The following is a 21,660-nucleotide window of genomic DNA, read 5'->3' as shown; positions in this document are numbered from 1 at the left end:
GCGGGTGTGGATGTGGTGGCAGGAAGAGGCAGGCATGTCCTTTGGGACCTTAAGAACATAAGAGAAGCCATGTTGGATCAGGCCAATGGCCCCTCCAGTCCAACACACTGTGTCACATAAGAATATAAGAGAAGCCATGTTGGATCAGGCCAATGGCCCCTCCAGTCCAACACACTTTGTCACACAGGGGCCAGAAAATTTATTTATATATATATATATATATATATATATATACACACACACACACACACACGCACAAACACACATTGTGGCTAATAGCCACTGATGGACCTCTGCTCCATATTTTTATCTAACCCCCTCTTGAAGTTGGCTATGCTTGTAGCCGCCGCCACCTCCTGTGGCAGTGAATTCCACATGTTAATCACCCTTTGGGTGAAGAAGGACTTCCTTTTATCCGTTCTAACCTGACTGCTCAGCAATTTCATTGAATGCCCACGAGTTCTTGTATTGTGAGAAAGGGAGAAAAGGACTTCTTTCTCTACTTTCTCCATCCGATGCAGTATCTTGTCAACCTCTATCATGTCACCCCGCAGTCGACGTTTCTCCAAGCTAAAGAGCCCCAAGCATTTTAACCTTTCTTCATAGGGGAAGTGTTCCAACCCTTGAATCATTCTAGTTGCCCTTTTCTGCACTTGACCTTGGATACTGGAGGGCAGGGAGCAGGCAGGCCAGGGCAGGGGGCAAGCCAAGCTGTGCTTCAGCCTCGCCCCTCGCTCGGTCTCCAGGACCAGTTCTAACAGTTTCCCCAAATTCTTCCCCTGGGATTTTGTTTATTCCTTTTTTCCTTCTGTCTTTTCCAGACTGGCAGCAATTGCACTTCTCTACTTGGAGCAGGAGGATGCTTTCTGGTGCCTTGTGACAATCGTGGAAATCTTCATGGCTCGGGATTATTACACAAAAACCCTCCTTGGATCGCAGGTAGGGACCGTGGGGGGAAAGCGCTTTCCGCCTCTCAAGGCAGGAGAGACACCTGGGCTGTGCCATTTCAGACTGCAGCTGGGGAAAAGAACGTGCTCCCTCGGCCTCCCTCTCCGTGGCCCACGTGAGTGCCTGATTAGATGGGTCTCTCAGCTGCTGCTCTGAAAGTCGCTTTGTTGTGCCAAAGCATAAGAGCTGAGAGGGGAACAAGTGGGGGAAGGCTTGTGGGTTTCGCACAGCGCTTCAGCTAGGCTTGGGTGTGAAAGTGTGGGTGGCTGTTAACTTTTCTGACCTTGGAGGCTCTTGGCAGGTCAGCCGGTACCTCCCAGAGTACAGTGTGATGCAAACACACACACACACACACACCACTCTCTGAAGCCTGCTTTGTGGGGGGGGGAAGGGCGGGGAGAGAACTGCAAAATGGAGCCTGCAGTTGCACCCGCCAGAGGGCAGGACTCAAACCCTTGCAGGCTCCTGGTTGGCAGACCCTGAAGCTGGGAGTCCACCTGGTGGGAGGGGACTGGCTCCTGCAGAGGGGGGTTCCAGGCCCCAATCGTGTTCAAGGTTGCCGTGTTCTGTATTTTGGGGCGGATGGTCAGCTTTTATTTCTTTGTTTCTGGGGCAAGTAGGTCTCTAAGAATTTTACTTACATAGGAAACCAAGCTGACAAGATTCTGCCAAGCTGGCAAGGTTAAGTGTGCAGACCCTTATCTGGGAGAACCGGGTTGGATTCCCCACTCCTCCACTTGCACCTGCTGGAATGGCCTTGGGTCAGCCAGAGCTCTAATAGAGAGCCAGTTGGGTGTAGTGGTTAAGTGCGCAGACTCTTATCTGGGAGAACTGGGTTTGATTCCTCACACCTCCACTTGCACCTGCTGGAATGACCTTGGGTCAGCCAGAGCTCTCTTATCTGGGAGAACCGGGTTGGATTCCCCACTCCTCCACTTGCAGCTGCTGGAATGGTCTTGGGTCAGCCATAGCTCTCTTATCTGGGAGAACCGGGTTGGATTCCTCGCTGCTCTACTTGCAGCTGCTGGAATGGCCTTGGGTCAGCCATAGCTCTGTTATCTGGGAGAACCGGGTTTGATTCCCCACTCCTCCACTGGCAGCTGCTGGAATGGCCTTGGGTCAGCCATAGCTCTGTTATCTGGGAGAACCGGGTTTGATTCCCCACTCCTCCACTGGCAGCTGCTGGAATGGCCTTGGGTCAGCCATAGCTGTCTTATTCGGGAGAACCGGGTTTGATTCCCCACTCCTCCACTTGCAGCTGCTGGAATGGCCTTGGGTCAGCCATAGCTCTCTTATCTGGGAGAACCAGGTTTGATTCCCCACTCCTCCACTTGCAGCTGCTGGAATGGCCTTGGGTCAGCCAGAGCTCTCTTATCTGGGAGAACCAGGTTTGATTCCCCACTCCTCCACTTGCAGCTGCTGGAATGGCCTTGGGTCAGCCAGAGCTCTCTTATCTGGGAGAACCAGGTTTGATTCCCCACTCCTCCACTTGCAGCTGCTGGAATGGCCTTGGGTCAGCCAGAGCTCTCTTATCTGGGAGAACCGGGTTTGATTCCCCACTCCTCCACTTGCAGCTGCTGGAATGGCCTTGGGTCAGCCATAGCTCTGGCAGAGGTTGTCCTTGAAAGGGCAGCTGCTGGGAGAGCCCTCTCCAGCCCCACCCACCTCACAGGGTGTCCGTTGTGGGGGAGGAAGGGAAAGGAGATTGTGAGCCGCTCTGAGACTTTTCCGAGTGGAGGGCGGGATATAAATCCAATGTCGTCTTCTTCTTCATCATCTTCTACTTCTTCACCCAAAGGGTGATTAACACATGGAATTCACTGCCAAAGGAGGTGGTGGAGGCTGCAACCATAGACTGCTTCAGGAGGGGATTGGATAAGCATATGGAGCAGAGGTCTATCAGTGGCTATTAGCCACAAGGTATAGAAGGAGCTCTCTGTCTGGGGCAAGTGGTGCTCTGTATTCTTGGTGCTTGGAGCGGGGGGGACAGTGGGAGGGCTTTTAGTGTCCTGGCCCCACTGATGGACCTCTGGATGGCACCTGGGGTTTTTTGGCAACTGTTGAATTGGATGGGCCATTGGCCTGATCCAACATGGCTTCTCTTATTTTTTCTTAACAGGGGATTAGGTAGTGTCATGGTGCATAATATTAGTGGCTACTATCAATGGTGACTAAGGGGAACTTCCACCTTCAGAGGCACTAATCCTCTGAATCCCAGAGCCAGGACGCCTTAATCTCTCTGCCCTGTTGTTGGCCACTGTGTGAGACAGGAGGTTGGACTGGATGGACCCTCCCTGGTCTGACCCAGCAGGGCTCTTCTGATGTTCTTCTCAGGGGAAGGCCTCAGCCTCTGTGCCCTGTTGTTGGCCCTCCAGAGGAACTGGCTGGCCACTGTGTGAGACAGGAGGCTGCACTGGATGGACCCTCCCTGGTCAGACCCAGGAGGGCTCTTCTGCTGTTCTTCTCAGGGGAAGGCCTCAGCCTCTCTGCCCTGTTGTTGGCCCTGCAGAGGAACTGGTTGGCCACTGTGTGAGACAGGAGGCTGGATTGGATGGACCCTCACTGGCCTGATCCAGCAGGGCCCTTCTGATGTTCTTGCTCCAGATAGCTCCTGTGCCCGCTTTTCTTGGGCCTTCTGATGCCGCACAAAGACTTCTTGCCGTGCATGGAGGCTCACTGAGTTCTCATTCCTCTCTTCCTCTTTCTTGTGTGTATTCAGGTTGACCAGCGAGTCTTCAAGGATCTGATGAGTGAGAAGCTGCCCCGGCTGCACGCTCACCTGGAGCAGTACCGGGTGGATTCCTCGCTCATCACCTTCAACTGGTTCCTGGTTGTGTTCGTGGACAGTGTGGTCAGCGACGTCCTCTTCAAGATCTGGGACTCCTTTCTGTACGAGGGACCTAAGGTATTGGAGGGGGGTGCAACTTTGGGAGCCTTCCTGCCCCCCTCCAGCATCTGACCTGTTGCTTAGAGCTGCTTGGGGCACACAGAGAAGGGGGTCTTCTCGAGGACCTTTGTCTCCTGCTCTCATTGTGCCTGTGAAAAGCCCTCAAGTCACGGCTGACTTATGGCGCCCCCTGGTGAGGTTTTCAAGGGAGGAGACGCTCAGAGGTGGGTTTGCCATTGCCTGCCTCTGCATAGTGGCCCTGGACTTCTTCCTGGGTGGTCTCTCATCCAAATATTGACCAAGATTGTCCTTTGCTTAGCTTCTGAGATTTGACAAGATTGGGCTCACTTGTGCCATCCTGGTCAGAGGGGCTACATATTGGTGGGAAATGAAGAAGAAGAAGATGTAGGATTTATATCCCGCCCTCCACTTCGAAGAGTCTCAGAGCAGCTCACAATCTCCTTTCCCTTCCTCCCCCACACCAGACACCCTGTGAGGTGGGTGGGGCTGAGAGGGCTCTCCAAGAAGCTGCCCTTTCAAGGACAACCTCTGCCAGAGCTATGGCTGACCCAAGGCCATGCTAGCAGGTTTAAGTGGAGAAGTGGGGAATCAAACCCGGTTCTCCCAGATAAGAGAGCTCTGGCTGACCCAAGAAGGCCATTCCAGCAGCTGCAAGTGGAGGAGTGCGGAATCCAACCCGGTTCTCCCAGATAAGAGAGCTCTGGCTGACCCAAGGCCATTCCAGCAGGTGCAAGTGGAGGAGTGGGGAATCCAACCCGGTTCTCCCAGATAAGAGACTATGGCTGACCCAAGGCCATTCCAGCAGCTGCAAGTGGAGGAGTGGGGAATCTGAGTCGGTTCTCCCAGATAAGAGAGCTCTGGCTGACCCAAGGCCATTCCAGCAGGTGCAAGTGGAGGAGTGGGGAAATCAAACCCGGTTCTCCCAGATAAGAGTCTGTACACTTAACCACTACACCAAACTGGCTCTCCTGAAATCCCTGGAACTCTGGAGGCTTCTCTCTCTGATCTCATGACATTGCCATCCCCTCTCGAGAGCCAGTTTGGTGTAGTGGTGAAGTGTGCGGACTCTTATCTGGGAGAACCGGGTTTGATTCCCCACTCCTCCACTTGCACCTGCTGGAAGGGCCTTGGGTCAGCCATGTGGGAGTTGTCCTTGAAAGGGCAGCTACTACCAGAGCTCTCTCAGCCCCACCCACCTCACAGGGTGCCTGTTGTTGGGGGTGGGTGTTAAGGAGATTGTGACCACTCTGAGATTCAAAGTATAGGGTTGGATATAAATCCAGTATCATCTTCTTCTTGTTCTCTAGGTGATCTTCCGTTTTGCCCTGGCCCTCTTCAAGTTCAAAGAGGAGGAGATCTTAAAGCTGCAAGACTCAACCTCCATCTTCAAGTACCTCAGATACTTCACACGTACCATCCTCGACTCCAGGTAAAGGGCTCTGCAGGGTGGGAAAGCCGCTCACGGGGCACAAACAGCAACTTTTAACCCACCCCCACTTAGTCCTGCAAGTCCAAGAAGACAATACTGATTCTGATGCATAGCAGGAGGAAGAGGTTTGAAGAAGATGAAGAAGATATTGGATTTATATCCCGCCCTTCATTCCGAAGAGTCTCAGAGCGGCTCACAATCTCCTTTCCCTTCTTCCCCCACAACAGACACCCTGTGAGGTAGATGAAGATATTGGATTTATATCTCGCCCTCCACTCCGAAGAGTCCCAGAGCGGCTCACAATCTCCTTTCCCTTCCTCCCCCACAACAGACACCCTGTGAGGTAGATGAAGATATTGGATTTATATCCCGCCCTCCACTCTGAAGAGTCTCAGAGTTGCTCACAATCTCCTTTCCCTTCCTCCCCCACAACAGACACCCTGTGAGGTAGATGAAGATATTGGATTTATATCTCGCCCTCCACTCCGAAGAGTCCCAGAGCGGCTCACAATCTCCTTTCCCTTCCTCCCCCACAACAGACACCCTGTGAGGTAGATGAAGATATTGGATTTATATCCCGCCCTCCACTCCGAAGAGTCTCAGAGCAGCTCACAATCTCCTTTACCTTCCTCCCCCACAACAGACACCCTGTGAGGTAGATGAAGATATTGGATTTATATCCCGCCCTCCACTCCGAAGAGTCTCAGAGCAGCTCACAATCTCCTTTACCTTCCTCCCCCACAACAGACACCCTGTGAGGTAGATGAAGATATTGGATTTATATCCCGCCCTCCACTCCGAAGAGTCTCAGAGCAGCTCACAATCTCCTTTACCTTCCTCCCCCACAACAGACACCCTGTGAGGTAGATGAAGATATTGGATTTATATCCCGCCCTCCACTCCGAAGAGTCTCAGAGCAGCTCACAATCTCCTTTCTCTTCCTCCCCCACAACAGACACCCTGTGAGGTAGATGAAGATATTGGATTTATATCCCGCCCTCCACTCCAAAGAGTCTCAGAGCGGCTCACAATCTCCTTTCCCTTCCTCCCCCATAACAGACACCCTATGAGATGGGTGGGGCTGAGAGGACTCTCACAGCAGCTGCTCTTTCAAGGACAACCTCTGCCAGAGCTATGGCTGACCCAAGGCCATGCTAGCAGGTGCAAGTGGAGGAGTGGGGAATCAAACCCGGTTCTCCCAGATAAGAGTCCACGCATTTAACCACGACACCAAACTGGCTCTCCAGTTTTAGAAGTTTAGTATATAATGCACCCTTCCCCAACATCCAGATTCTAAGCAGGGCTGGAGGTGACAGGAGGAAGGGAGTGCTGTGACCCCTGGGGGGACAGAGGGCTGAATGACCCCCCCTTTTGCTAGCCTGGGCAGCTGTCAGAGGGGTAGGACAGCTTGTTCACCTGACACTGATTCTGCTAAGGAGGCGGGGGTGGCATTTGTGGTTCTTCTGCCGTCTCCCTACAACATCCCTGCAAGGCAGGCTGAGAATGGCAGGACTAAGGTCACACAGGGACACTTCCGGACAAAGTCAGGCTTGAGTCTGGCTCTCCCCATTCAGTTCTTCAACTGCTCCACTGCTCTGGCCAGCCACAGCCTCCTCTCCGTGGGCCCCTTTCCCTGGTTTCATCAGGTTTGCAGCAGGAGGGCCGACCGTGTCACTCCATAGGCAAAGTGACTGGGGAGGGTGTTTCGGGCAGGCTTTGGGCGTGGGGAGCCCCCGCCTGGATCACAGGCCGTCAGTCACCTGCGGCTGTGTTCTTCTTCCCAGGAAACTCATCAGCATCGCTTTCGGGGACCTGAACCCCTTCCCGCTGCGCCAGATCCGGAACCGGAGGGCCTTCCACCTGGAGAAAGTCCGCCTGGAGCTGATGGAACTGGAAGCTCTTCGGGAGGACTTCTTGCGGGGGCGGGAAACCGAGCCCGATAAAAGGGACCTCATTAGTGACGACGAAGAAGACGGCTGAGGCTCGGCCTCCCCCGCTCCCCACTGAGACTCTCTACAGGATCGTGACCAAAGCTTCAGGAGCATTGAAACTTCCCGTCCGTCTGTCTCTCGCTCTCTGTCTGGTTTCCTGAAGCCATGGCAGCTGGGGATTTGCAGGACAGATTTCCAAAGCTCAGCACTTGGAGGCCAAAGGGGTCCTATTTGCCCCCCACTCAGAGGCCAAACGTTTCTGTCGGGCTGCCGAACTGGAGGCAGCCCCTCTTTTGGGCTTCCGGCTGAGCCGCCCCCCTCTTTTTTTGCCTTTGAAATCCCTGTGGACGAAGCAGTAGTGAAATGGCTGGAAGTGTGTGTGGGGGGGGGGGGGGGTAGCATTTGCACATGCCTGCCCCATCCCCCACCCAAAACTCCACCACGGTCTGACTGGTCCCTGCTGCCTTTCTTCCTCCTTCCTTCAGCCATGATGAGGGGACCGAGTTGGAGAAGCTCCTAGTTCACCTTCGGCATCCTTGTGCCAAATAAAAAAGCAAACAAAGCCCCCAATCGGCTCCTTCCCTCAGCCCCTTGAAGGGTTGGCATTTCAGCCCTCTTTGTTTTCTAAGCAGTGAGTTGGGATCGGCACGTGAAGCGTGGCAAGGAGCCCGGGGCCTGCTTGGGTGCCATTTATGTTATTTTTTGTCAAGGGTCAAACCGCTCTGAGTATTCCCCGTGTCAGTCCCGGCAGCTCCTTCTCTAAGAGGAGCCAGGGATGGCTAACATCCCCCAGGGCAGGCTGCAGCGGAGGCTCCTAGCAGAGAGGTCGGGCTGCATTCCTGTGTCCCGAGCTGTGAAAGGCCAGGGGAAGTTCTGCTGGGCTCCGGGGATGAGGAAGACGGGGGCATCTCCTGGGCACAGCTGCTCTCTCCAGGGCAGAACGGGGCCTTGGCTGCCTGACTTCCAGCACAGCTGGGCTGGCCAGGGGAGGGGGCTCTTCTCTGTTTGCTCCCTTGCCCTTCTGGGCAGCTTCTTGGTCAAAGGGACCTTAACCCCACCCTGCCTGCAAAAGTGCAAGAGGTTGGCTCAGTTCTGTGCTGCCGGAAGGCACCTCCAAGAAACCCCACAGCTGATGGTTCCGGCTCCGCTCGTTTTCTGTCAAAAGGAAAACATGTTTTGTGAAATAACAAAAGGAAAACTAAGGATGTTTGCTTGGCTGGCTTAACAATCCCAAGATTGAATTTCTGGAGATGTTGGCATTTTTTTTTCTTTCTGCACTTGTAAAAGCATTCCATTGCAAGGTCTCAAACTTGTGACAAACTTGTTGCTTGGGGGTGGGCGTTTTCTGCTGTCTAGGATTGGCTCTTTCTCTCCTCCTTTCTGGGGTGCAGCCTGAGAGCAGTTCTGAAGAATTCTTGTATTGCAGTCTCCCTCCCCCCAGCCCTCTCTGGTCCTGCCCTCCCATCACTGGAACCTTTGCTTGGTTTCCAGGCATCTGGACAGGTGTGCAGTGGGATCAGGGCGTGCTGTCAAAGAGCCATTTCCTTTTGCGTCGGAACATGGCAGAGCCTGAAAGGCAGTTCACAGCATGGCTGGGAAGGAGGAGAGATGCTTTCTGCTGAGCAGGGTCATTCTCTTTTTCAGGCGTGTTGCTGGTTGGAGTTTGGCTACTTTGCTGGGAATCCCAGACTGGTTGAGTTGTGTTCCAGTTGGAACACCCTTATCCGTCCCTGTGTTCCCATGTGCCACATCAGCCTTTTCCCAGTCTCAAGCCAGGAGTTCTGGTGGTTGTGCTGCTCTGTGCCAGCTTTGTGTGGCATGCGCCAGCATTGCCCGCCCCCCCCCCCCCCCACCCCGGGACCAGAGCCATCAGCAATTCCGATGAGGCAGGCGGGGCCTGACTCACACCATGGGTGAGAGGTGCGTATCCAGCACTTACGCTCCTGGGTGTTCCAGAGCGGTTGCCTTTCCGTCCTATTCTTTTGTCCTTGGATTCTGTGACAGGAAGTGTGTAGGCACTTGCGTGTGCCCCTCGTATTGTCATTCCTGATCTCGTCATTCCTGATCTCACACAGTAAGTGTTGGAGCCCTTGGATGGGACCACTCGGATGATCTGATGGTGCCGGTTTTCCAAGCTTTTGAAGCGCCAGTCTCTGTTCCCAGCCTGCAATCACACAGTCTGTTTAGTTGAGCTCTTGCTCAAAGGAATCGACCTCTGTATTCCTTGAACTTGCCAGCCTGGATAATATCTGGACACCTCTGAGTATGTGACTGTGAAGTTCATTCCAGCCCGCAAATGTGCAGGGGGGGGGGGCTGCCTGGGGAATCTGCAGGAGCCCCCCCTTTTCCTGGTGCCAACGGTTGGTTGGTTCTTTGTGCCTCTCGGAATTGCACTCAACACATTGCAGCCTTTACACTTCTCGGCTGAGCTGTTCAGCCATTCCAACCGAGTGCAGCTGATTTTCTCTGTAAAGGCTTCCAGTCCACCTTAACCCTCTGGGGATGGGATCCCGCACGTTCCCTCAATGCGAGCCCTTGTCCTGTCTTTGACAGACTGACATGAATCCCTAGTGATCTGGGGATCAGGCTTGGGGGATCCTTTTGCAAGGCAAAGAATTCCGTGGGATGTTTCCAGTGGAAGCAGGGGGTTGTTGCAAGAGCCCCCGTACATATTCAAAAACTGAGGCACGAAGAGCAGAGAGGCTGAAGAACAGGCAAGACAGCCGGTGACTCGATCCGTCTTTTTCCTCCTAGAATTTGATATATTTTGTCTAGCTTCCCCCCCCCCCCTGGTCTCATTTACTGCAATGAGCTTTCTATGCCTTCTTTTTTTGTAAAGAATTTCAGAACGTCTTACATATTATATATGCAAAAGTATATTATGCATGGTTGCTGTTTAAGAATTGTATATCCACACCACTGAGGTCACTTGTGAAAGGTTCAAAGCTGGATGAGTCGATCTATTATTTTTTGGTTACACTCAAAACCGATTGTCTAGCACTACACGCTTTGTTTTGGCTGAAATGGCACAAATGAATGTCCAGTCTGTGGATGTGGAGGGGGGAGGTTCCTGGAATTGTCCTCCTGGAGCAAAGGTGCGCAGAGGGAGTTCCCCCGACATTCGCTGAAATCAGAAAGGGGTTCCTCTGTTTGCGTTTTACGCTGCGCTGGTCTCTGCATTGAGAGCAAGAACGGTTAGCAGTTTGTAATGGGCAGTGGGGAGCGCCTGAATGAACAGTTCTGTCATGGATGGAGAAATCCACCCCCCCACTCCTTTATTGACCTCCTCTTCCCTTGGGAAGCGCTGTTTCAGAAACAGCCAGGGGGCGCATAGCACAACACAAGGGTTGCGGTTACAAAAAAGTAAACCGGTTTCTGCTGGAGATTCTTGTAAAACTGAGCAAGAAATAAATCATTACTTTTTTTTTTGTCTTTATTTTTTGTCTCTTAATGGCAGACTTTGGTAAGAGAAAGTAGCCAAATCTGCAAGAATTTCCCAAAGCCAGTATGAGGCTGCCCGCGGATATGTACAAACAGATGGACAGCCCAAGAGGCAGGATGGACTCGTGTCCGCAGTCGCGTGTGATCCAGGGCGAAGGCAGATCCCCTGGCTGGCTGTGCAGTGACCCCCCCCCCAACGGGGGCATGAGGGCTGCTGGGTCCAGGTGGGCAGGTACCTGGGGATTTGGGGGTGGAGCCTGAGGGGGGCGGGGTGTAGGGAGGGGAGGGACTTCAGTGGGGTGTCATGCCATACCATCTAGAGCAGCCACTTTCTGCAGGGGAACTAATTTATGGCACCTGGAGATCAGTTGTACTCAATGTTCCCTCTAAACTGTGGACTCTTGTGAGCAAAAATTCTGCTTTGTGAGCTGCTGGCATTCAAGTTGTGAGCGACAGCATAAATGACTTTGCTCTGGGACCTTTTTTTCCTGAGCTAAGACAAAAATGTGTGAGCCGGAGGCTAAAAAAACCTGCGCTAGCTCACACTAACTCAGCTTAGAGGGGACCCTGGTTGTAATCTCAGGAGATCTCCAGCTACCACTTGGGAGGTTTAGTAGAGAGAATCACGGTAAGGTCAAAGTTAAGAGGAAGGGGGGGGTCAAACCAGGAATGTGTAAGTCTAAACCAAGAACTATGTATAAATACATCAGTACTGTTTATGAATATTAAAGTGTGTTGTGTCCTGCATTAGTTTTATGTAGCTTTGGCATAACCCAATTCAAATTTGTAACACAGAAAGAACATATAATACAGGGATGGCCAAACTGGCTCTTTCAAATATATTGTGTGGCTCTGAAAGTTCCCCCCACCCCACTGGCCAGCTTGGAGTAGGCATTTCTCTATTTAAATCACTTCTCTAAACCAAGCCAGCCAGCAGCGTGGAGAATGCATTTAAAGCTCAGATTGCTTTCTTTCTACCTCTCCTTCCCATCTCTCTGCCTCCCTCCCTCCCTCGCTTCCTGTCTTGCAGCTCTCAAGCATCTGACATTTATTCTATATGGCTCTTACATTAAGCAAGTTTGGCCACCCCTGATATAACACAGTCAGACATTCAAATATAACATCACGTGGAAGGATCTTATAAAGGAGTTACAGCTTTACGACAAAGAATAAAGTTATGCCATTAATGTTTATTGGAATTGGAACAAAGAATAAAGATAACCACCCTCGCTCAACCATTCTGTCCATTGCATCCACTCTCAGCTATAGTCACAAAAGCTAAAGAGCCCCCACCCCACCCCGTATAAGTAATGACTCTGTTCTGCTGTAGCTGAAGAAGTGTGCGCACGCGCACATGAACGCTTATACCCAGAACAAAACTTTGTCGGTCTTAAAGGTTCTTATGAAATTTTCAAAACTGGTGACAAGATTTAATGGCACCAAGGTAGCAAAACAAAAACAAAAGAGGCGGGGGAGGAAAGATTGAAGGAAACAAACACCATAAAGCAAAATACAGTTTATTAAGACTCCATCATGTTTAACTCAGAAGATGCAACTTTGATGTTTACCCAGCAATTGCAAAGTACAGCTGAACGTTCTGTCCATGAGACTGAGAAGATTCTCATTGTAACAGACACCCTCCCTCCTCCTCAGGAATAAAACAAACAAATGAAACACATGGGAATATACGGAATGGAAGCTGGATTTAAATTTTAGACATACACTACTTAGTGGTCGGAAGCAGCTAGAACCGGAAAAAGAAGAAATATTTCTACTAAGTATTCCATGGCTGTTCCAAAATCTATCTGCGAGCTTCCATTGGGGCTATGCAGCTATTTGTTTACAGTCAAAATCCCACAGGGGCCTTTCACAAGCAACCTGAACTTTTAAAAAAATCATGGAACTCCAGAACATGGTTCAATATAGCATGTCACTGAGCAAAAAACCCTTTCAATCTCAGTTCTTCTTCCTAGAAATCCTTGTTTCATTTCGTGGGATGGCATTGGTTGGATGTGCCACCAACATGCAGCTGACTTATGGCGAGACCAAAGCGAGAGATGAGCAGAGGTGGTCTGCTGCGGCCTGCCCTTGTGGTGGGACCCTGGGCGGCCTTGGTGGTCTCCCCTCTAAAAAACTGCTTCGCTTCTGAGATCTGACAAGATGTGGCTAGCCTGGGCCGTCCAGGTCAGCTACTTTCTTTTTATAAAGGAAAACTTAGAATAGGGTGGCCAAAACTGTGGCTCGGGAGCCCCATGTGGCTCTTTCACACATATTGCGTGGCTCTTGAAGCACCCACTGCCCCATCAGCTGGCTTGAAGAATGCATTTAAAGTTAAAGTTGCTTTCTTTCCTCCTCATCATCTATTTTCCTTCCTTCCTTCCGGCTCTCAAACATCTGATGCTTATGTCTTGCGGCTCCCTAACATCTGATGTTTGTTCTGTGGCTCTTACGTTAAGCAAGTTTAGCTGTCCCATACTTAGAATATTTCATCTCCAGGCTGCATTCCCAGCCCTTTGCACCCAGACCGATACTAAGAGGTCAGCATCGTGCGACCCTTCTCTCTTCACGAGGTTTCTGCATCCCCTTCTGACTTCCCTGCAATCACAGCACAGAACAATTAACACTTAAAAGGCAAGGTGCAGCTAACATGATGAAAAATTCTGCTGGAATGGCTGCACGTTACTTACACCTTGCCCTTTTTGAATAAGGGGGGGGGGGGGTTAAACTGGCCTTGCACTTTTTGAATTCTTCCAAAGCATGCTTAGGAAATTGGCCTGCGGCATTCAGTCGTGCAAATTAATTAGTTCTGTCCAAGAAATAGCTTCAGTTGTGCAACTTAAAAACATTTTTCATAGAAAAAAAAAGATAAGGTGCATTTGAAAAATCAACAGAAATGAACTCTAGGAAAGCACAGCTCAACGATCCATCTGTTTATTTTTACCTTAAGTTAAAGGCGGGCTAAGTACAGATACTGTACATTAAATATATGTGCTCCTAAGGAACACACGCTTCTAGGTCTACGTTTTGAGGTCCGGCTTGTGTACTTCCCAGGGCTGCTCTGTGTCCGATGTCTGCTGCGGAGACAGTCAGATGTAGAGGGAGCCGTCGGCGGGGCCCACATAACCGACCCCGATGAGCAGCACGTCTATCAGGGTCCAAATCCCCAGGCCGCCGAAGCTGAAGAGTTTGCCCAGGCCCTCCCGCCACTGGCCCAGGTAGAAACGATCCGCTCCGAAACCGCCAAGGGTGATGCTGAAAATGCAACAGGGGATGAGTTAGCGGCTGCGTGGATCTGTGTTCCGCCGGCCATTTTTTGTTATGCTGAAAGCAAGGCAATTAGAATACGTAAACTGATCAGTCTAATCAGAATTAGTATCATGCAAGTGGGAGGCTTGTGGGGGGGAATTCCATCCCCCCCCCTCGCATCACTGAGGCTGGTGCAGCTCTGGCCCTCAACCCCCACCTTTGAGGCCAGCCACAGCAGCCTGGAGCGACACCCAGCTTCACCCCCCCCCCCCAAACTGGGGGGGTCCGCCCTAAGTTTGTAAGCAAAATCTGTTTCGTGTCAGCATGGCCCCAATCTGCAGATTTAGCTATTTGCAGATGGGGGCCAGGCACTGTTAGATATACAGATACTTGGGGGCCACGCACAAGAAATCAAGGTAAGTGGGAAACAAAACAAATACAAGAGGCAGAGGCGCAAGCAATACCTCCCTCTTAACTCTGCAAAAGAATCAGCGAAGGCAACACAAAGAAACGAAGGGAAGACTGGGTGAAGGAAGGGGAAAAGAGAAGGGAAGAAAAAGGAAAGCCTAAAGGGGGAAGCAGAAACACAGGACTGGGTGGCTTTCCGGTCCTCCAGGGGCTGCTGATGCTCTTGCACCCACGGGAAAACAAACGACAAGCCCTGTCTGACGAAAGCCCTGCCCCCCCTTCCTGAGAAGCTCAGCAGGCACCAGGGGAAGTCCTGGGGAGGGGGGGGTATCCAGAGGCACCATGTGGAGACCCCTGATCTGGAGCCGAGAACGACCTGTTAAGAGGCAGGCTGGAGATCAGCTCTCTCATTGGCTGGCAGCTTTGTGGACTCTGTGCTTATGTCCTTAGTGCTCCAGGTTGGCACGCACTGGATGACCCAGAGAAAATAGGAACCAAAGATCCCTTCCTACCTGAGGGCCAAAGCCGTCGACCATTTATAGCCTCCGGTCCAGTTGCAGTAAAGCATCTTGGGGAAGGTCCGATTACCTTCAAACAAACCAAGAAATCAGAAGCTGAAAGCCAAGTCTCCAACGGTAGAGGTCGCTCAGGACCTCTGCCACAGAAGAGCTTACCTAGGCAGTGGATGTGATCCTTCACCGTGCAGTTGGCTCGGTACCGTTCCCGCGGACACGAGACTGTCTTGCAGTTTGTGGCGTTGGAGCAGATGTAGCCGGACGGAGGAAGCTGCCAGCAGAACTGGCACGTCATGTTGAGCACAAAGGTTTCTGGTCCCTGCACAAGAAACCCAAACAGAACCCAAGTCAGCCTTCCAGAAATAATTTGATGCTTGGAGTTACCTATAGATTTAAGAGATTCTGATACAAAAAGCAAGCTGTTTTACTGGTAAATCATACAATTCTCTCAATAAAAAACTGGGATGAAAAGAAATGGGATTTCTTGACAAGCCAGAGAAGGATTTGTCTGGAGAAGTCTGTAGTATTTGGTGTGAATCGAGTACAGCGCAGAGAGCAGACACTGTTCCCCACATCACTCATCTCACACACCAATGCTGCTTAGGGTGGTGGATGCATCCAGACATCTTTTGAGATACTGCCTCACCAAAGACCACTGTATATAATTGGGGGAGGGGGAGGTTAGAAAGAGAATAATTCCAGATTTATACCCTGCCCTTCTCTCTGAATCGGAGACTCAAAGCGGCTTACAATCTCCTATATCTTCTCCCCCCACAACAGACAACTTGTGAGGTGGGTGGGGCTGAGAGGGCTCTCACAGCAGCTGCCCTTTCAAGGACAACTACTAGAGCCATGGGTGACCCCAGACCATTCCAGCAGATGTAAGTGGAGGAGTGGGGAATCAAACCCGGTTCTCCCAGGTAAGAGTTCAGGCACTTAACCACAACACCAAACTGGCTCTCAAGTTACCAACTTAGCTTCACTCTTGCAGGAGTTGTCCTTGAAAGGGCAGCTGCTGTGAGAGCCATCTCAGACCCAACCACCTCACAGGGATTTGTGGTGGGGAAGATAAAGGAGATTGTAAGCCACTCTGAGATTCAGAGTACAGGGTGGGATATAAACCCAATATCATCTTCATTTTGTACAGACAAAGAAGCCCAAGTGCAGGGGAGAAGAGGAGTAATTTAATCTCTCTCTCCTGGGAAATAAGAGGAAGAGAGACAATACAACTGATGCTGTGGTGACAGCTGTCAGTGAAACAACACTATGTGAATCTGCGCAGCCAATCAGATCTCCAATGGCCATTCAGGAGCTCTGCTGGGAAAGAGCCCCACCCACTTCCTAAAAACAATCGGCACCAGGAAAGGTGTTGACAGGTAGCACCAAGTTGGGGTCCCCTTCTTTAGAGGGTTCACTTTATAGGACCGCTGCAAGAATGACAAGACTGATCTACCTGGAACTCTCGGCACTGGGAACTGAACTAACCTGAGGGATTACAAACCAATTAACTGCTTAATACTTACGAGACAGTGAACCTGCGGCTTGGCCTGACATTCGTAAAGGACCGGTTTTCCATAGACGCAGCTGTTGTTCATTTTACAGCTCACGCAATCCGGAGGCAAGCGGCCACATGGCCCGTTACTGGGGCACAGGTTCACGTAAGGCGGGGTCCCTGTGGTCTCTGAAGAATTAAAACCCCATAAAACAAAGACTTCAGTGTTCAGCACAAAAGGGTGACAAACACCGTCTGAAATGCTCAAAATCTCGTCATAACTGACAAGGCAGAGAAAACAAAATCACTGTGTACAGGATTTGCAAACTGCTTAAATAATTGATACAAGAAACCCTTATAAACTTACAAAATACTATAGTGTGAGGCCAAGGAGTTTTTCCCCAGCCTGCTAAGAAACCCACTTCTAATTATAACTTGGGGGGGTTTTTGCCACTGTGTGACAGACAGAGTGTTGGACTGGATGGGCCATTGGCCTGATCCAACATGGCTTCTCTTATGTTCTTCTGTGACACAGTGTTGGACTGAATGGGCACTGGCCTGATCCAACAGGGCTTCTCTTATGTTCTTATGTGACACAGAGTGTTGGACTGGAGGGCCACTGGCCTGATCCAACAGGGCTTCTCTTATGTTCTTATGTAACACAGAGTGTTGGACTGGAGGGGCCATTGGCCTGATCCAACAGGGCTTCTCTTATGTTCTTATATGACACAGAGTGTTGGACTGGTTGGGTCATTGGCCTGATCCAACATGGCTTCTGTTATGTTCTTATAACATGCTTGCAATTGTGCAGTCTAATTCTATGCACACTTACAAGCTTGTAAGACCCTGAAATTAAAGTATCTCATTTTTAAAGCTTTGTTATGAACAAGCTCAGCAGCCAGCAAGGTTCAAGAGGAAACTGTTTGATTTGGAAGCAGGATGTTAAAGCGGGGAGAAAGGATTTTTTTACCTGGTACTTTTGAAGCTGGGAACATGAGTGCTTCTGGGTAGGACTCCGACTTCTGGCCGTGGAGCTTGAGGGTGGGACAGCTGAGCTTGTGAATGGGAGCTCAAGGAAGCTGGAGAGAAGTGAAAGGCACAAAACACCAACATGATTCAAGGGATTTTTAAAAAACAAACAAACATGCTGATGAAGAGTTATGGAGAACTCCGAAGATTGAATGTTGTTTTGTGTTACTTGGGTTGGCCTAAATAACAGGTCTTAAAAGACTTTTGTAATGCCTCATGCTGAAGCAGACCCCCTTGGTCCATCAAAGGCAGTACTGCCTACTCAGATCCTTTCAACTGGAGAAGCGGGGATTGAACCTCGTACCTTCTGCATGCCCAGCAGAGGCTCTTCCACTGAACCACAGCCGCTCCACAAACAAAGACATGAAGCTGCCTGATACTGAATGAGACCTTTGGTCCATCAAAGTCACTACTGTCTATGCAGACTAGGAGTAGTTCTCAAAGTCTGGCTTTCACATCACCTTTTCCTTACTGGAGATGCCGGGGATTGAACCTGGGACCTTCTGCTTGCCAAGCAGATGCTCTCCAAGTAAGCCATGGCTGCTCCCCAAATGAACACATGAAGCTACCTCATAGTGAACTGGAACTTTGGTCCATCAAGGCCAGTTTGGTCTATGCAGACTGGCAGCAGCTCTCCAGGGTCTCAGGCAGACAGAGGTCTTTCCCATCACCTACAACTTGGTCTTTTCACCTGGAGATGCTGGGGATTGAACCTGGGACCTTCTGCCGCTAAGCCAGGGCATATGAAACTGCCTTATACTGAACTCAGACCCCCTCTTGGTCCATCAAGGTCTTTATCATCTACCCAGACTAGCTGTAGGGTCTCAGGCAGAGGTCATTTATGTTCAGCCTCCCCTACCTTGCAGGGTTGTTGTGAGGCTAAAACTGCAGCGGTGAGGAGGATGCTGAGAGAGCCACTCTGGGTTCCCACAGGGAACAAAGGCAACGAATGAAACACCCAAACCAGAAGTCCCCAGCCACAAGAACCAAGAGTTAGCAAAGGGTTGCCAGATCCAATTTAAAAAATATCTGGGGGCTTTGGGGGTGAAGCTAGGTTGTGATAAGCTCAACTGAACTCCAAAGGAAGTTCTGGCCAACCATTTAAAGGGACCGCACACCTTTTAAATGCCTTCCCTCCATTGGAAATATTGAAGGATAGGGGCACCTTCTTTTGGGGCTCACAGAATTGGACCCCCTGGTCCAGTCTTTTTGAAACTCAGAGGGTGTTTTGAGGAGAGGCACCAGATGCTATGCTGAAAATTTGGTGCTTCTACCTCAAAAAAAGCCCCAGCTCCGTCCCAAGCCCTAGATACTCACAGATCAACTCTCCATTATATCCTATGGGAATCAGTCTCTATAGGGCATAATGGAGTGCCCCCCTCCCCTTTCTGATGACCCTGAAGCGGGGGGAGGGCCTCCAACCCTGGGAATCCCCTGCCCCCACCTGGGGGTTGGCAACCCTAGCAAAGCCTCCCATTCCAGAAAGCCCGCCTTGGAGCTCAGCAAGACCCCAGAGGGATGCCGTTTTCAGGATGCCTTTCCAGGAGCCCCGGCCTTTCCCCGCCAGCCCCGGACCGACCCCTTCCAGAGAGGACGTAGAGCTGGGAGAGGAAGAGGGCGACGCGCCACAAGCCCCCGGCCGCCTCCAGCGCCGCCATCTTGACCTCATCCGGGTACTCCCCTCGCTCCGCCCCCTCCCTCCAGTTGGCCCGAGGACGGCCGAGCATGCGCCCGCTGCCTTGCGCTCGGCCCTCATCCGGGCACTTCCCATTCTCGTCAGCCAACCAACCAGTTGCTTCCGTTTTGTCCTCATCCGGGTACTTTCCGTCCTTGAACAGCCAATGAACATCTCCGTATTGCTCTTATCCGGGTACTTCTTTGCTCTCTTCCAGCCGGTGAGTACCGCCATCTTTCTCTCATCCGGGTACTTCCCTTCCTTGCCTCAGCCAATGAAAGCCTCCATCATGCCCTTATCCGGGTACTACTCATCCCTTCCTCCAACCAACCAGTGCTTCCATGTTGTCCTCATCCGGGTACTTTCCGTCCTTGCCTCAGCCAATGAACACCTCAGTATTGCTCTCATCCGGGTACTTTTTTGCTCCCATCCAGTCGGTGAGTACCGCCATCTTTCTCTCATCCGGGTACTTCCCTTCCTTACCCCAGCCAATGAAAGCCTCCATCTTGCCCTCATCCGGGTACTTCTCATCCCTTCCGCCAACCAACCAACGCTTCCATTTTGTCCTCATCCGGGTACTTCCCATGCTGTTCCCAGGCCAGCCATTGCTGCCAAGTTGCCCTAAGCCTGGTCCTTCCCTCTTGCCAGCCCGAAGACCACCGAGCATGCGCTCGCTCTGCTCTGCGCACGCGCAACTGACTCTCCCCCTTTGTTTCTGGTTCCTCGCCTTTGCAAGCTCTGCAAGAAGTGCAGGGATCAAAATGGGAGTTTGGGGAAGGCTTTTGTTTCTTTAGATCCCTTCTCCAAGCCAAGCCAGCTGGTGGCTTGGAGAATGCATTTAAAGTTGCTTTATTTCCATGTCTCCCCTCCCATCTATTTGCCTTCCTTCCTTCCTTTAAACATCTTTTATGTATTGTGGCTCTCAGACATCTGACATTCATTCTATGTGGCTCTTGTGTTGGGCTGCCAAATCCATTTCAAGAAATATCTGGGGACTTTTAGGGTGGAGCCAGGAGCAAGGTTGTGACAAGGATAATTGAACTTCAGAGAGTTCTTCTGACCATCATATTGAAAGGGATCACACCTTTTAAATGCCTTCCCTCTATTAGAAATAACGAAACATAGGGGCACCTTCCTGTGGGACTCATAGAATTGGACCCCCTGGTCCAATCCTTTTGAAACTTGGAGGGTCTTTCAAGGAAAGGCATCAGATGCTGTGCTGAAAATTTGGTGCCTCTACCTCAAAAAAAAAAGCCCCCCGCAGAACCCCAGAACTGTGGATCAATTCTCCATTCTGCCCAATGGGAATCAGTCTCCATAGGGCATTATGGAGTGCCCAGCAGACATTTCCCTCCCCCACCCACCTGCTTTCTAATGACCTTGAAGTGGGAGGAGGGCCTCCAAACCAGGGGATCCCCTGCCCCCACCTGGGGATTGGCAACCCTACTCTTATGTTAAGCAAGTTTGGCCCCCCTTGCCCTAGAATAGTATTGCAGTGGTGGATTAATGTGTAGGTGGTGGAATCACGAATGCCTTCGAAACCCAAAGAGAGCATCCCGTTATCGTCATTCCTGGTGGTAGCAGCAAGAGTCCAGTAGCGCTTGAAGACATTTGCGGCAAGGGTCGCCACGTCCCCTCTGTCCACCCTGGAGCTGAGGGTGGGGACAGAGACTTCCGTGGGTTACAAAGTCCTAAAGCAGCCTTTTCCCCAAGGTGAACTGATCTCTAGTTGCGATGAGCTGGAAGTCCAGGGGATCCCCAGGTCCCACCTGGAGGCTAGCAATACTAAATTGCCTGCTCACTTCAGCTAGCAGATTTTTTTATTCTGCCCTTTCCAAAAGGGCCTGAAGGTGGTTGTATGGTTCAAAGCTAAATGGCAACTGAACGTATGTACACCCTTGCTTTTCTTAATAGGGAACCAAAGTGGCTTACACAGATCTCCTCTCCACCCCTTTTTCCTCACAACAACCCTGCAAGGTCTGTTAGGATAAAGGCATGGGCATCCAGGAGGTGGAACAAGGATTCAAACCGGACTCTCTCCCCCAGATCCACACAGACCATCGTCCTAGAATAAAAATGGCATTCCAAGATCTGACCAGGGTTAAGTAATAGGATAGCTGCTTTGTATGTTGCATTGCAAAGTTAGTTCATCATGCAAATTCCAGTCCTGGATAACTCACTCTTTTCGATGGAAGGGGATTTTGTGAAAATAGCTTCCTCTCCATGGAATACCCTGCCCAGAAATTTGTCACCCAGTACACAATCTTTCATAAGTTTCCCAGTCAAAATTGCATGGCTTCCTCACAACAGATAATACAATCTCTGCTGCAGTTTTAGTTCTCCTAACTGAAACTGATTACTGGTTGTTTGGCTTGTGTCAATGTTGCTGTGACCAGCTTGACAAATTGAAAATAATTGCCTCAGAGATCTTCTAAAGTCAAAAGCAGTTTCAAATACAATCAAAGTACAGATACAGTTAACTAGAGTTCTTTATTCTAACTGATGTGAACCTGGGACAGTGTAGCTGTCCAACTGTGTAAACGAGGTTTTTATTCAATCCAAAGGTGCAGGTACAATTATTATTACACCACATTTAGAGATTTGGCCTTCGCATTTGAAGCTTGTTCATGGTGGGTAG

At 50.8% G+C, this 21,660-nt stretch overlaps 2 protein-coding genes across 2 annotated transcripts in view; one reads left to right on the top strand and one right to left on the bottom strand.

The window, feature by feature from the left end:
• Positions 1 to 7,786, top strand: part of TBC1D2B (TBC1 domain family member 2B) — a 47,844-nt gene extending 40,058 nt beyond the window's left edge. Inside the window, exons 10-13 of the mRNA XM_060259912.1 lie at positions 822 to 939; positions 3,668 to 3,853; positions 5,164 to 5,285; positions 7,070 to 7,786. Of these exons, the coding sequence (XP_060115895.1) occupies positions 822 to 939; positions 3,668 to 3,853; positions 5,164 to 5,285; positions 7,070 to 7,265 (622 nt within the window). The 3' untranslated portion in view covers positions 7,266 to 7,786. The remainder of the gene's footprint in view (positions 1 to 821; positions 940 to 3,667; positions 3,854 to 5,163; positions 5,286 to 7,069) is intronic.
• A 5,788-nt stretch (positions 7,787 to 13,574) lies between these two features.
• Positions 13,575 to 19,005, bottom strand: TM2D3 (TM2 domain containing 3). Its single transcript, XM_060259914.1, has 6 exons — positions 18,927 to 19,005; positions 17,296 to 17,397; positions 16,350 to 16,507; positions 14,986 to 15,145; positions 14,824 to 14,899; positions 13,575 to 13,909 (listed from the first exon to the last, which is right to left on the bottom strand). The coding sequence occupies exons 1-6, from the start codon at positions 19,003 to 19,005 to the stop codon at positions 13,744 to 13,746; spliced, it is 741 nt and encodes a 246-aa protein (XP_060115897.1). The 3' UTR covers positions 13,575 to 13,743.
• Between the last annotated feature and the right edge of the window lie 2,655 nt (positions 19,006 to 21,660).

Source organism: Heteronotia binoei, chromosome 19 (genome assembly GCF_032191835.1).
Source record: "Heteronotia binoei isolate CCM8104 ecotype False Entrance Well chromosome 19, APGP_CSIRO_Hbin_v1, whole genome shotgun sequence".
Classification (NCBI taxonomy): Eukaryota; Metazoa; Chordata; class Lepidosauria; order Squamata; family Gekkonidae; genus Heteronotia; species Heteronotia binoei.
Note: the sequence above shows the minus strand (reverse complement) of the source record. Positions and strands in the feature narration are given on the sequence as shown.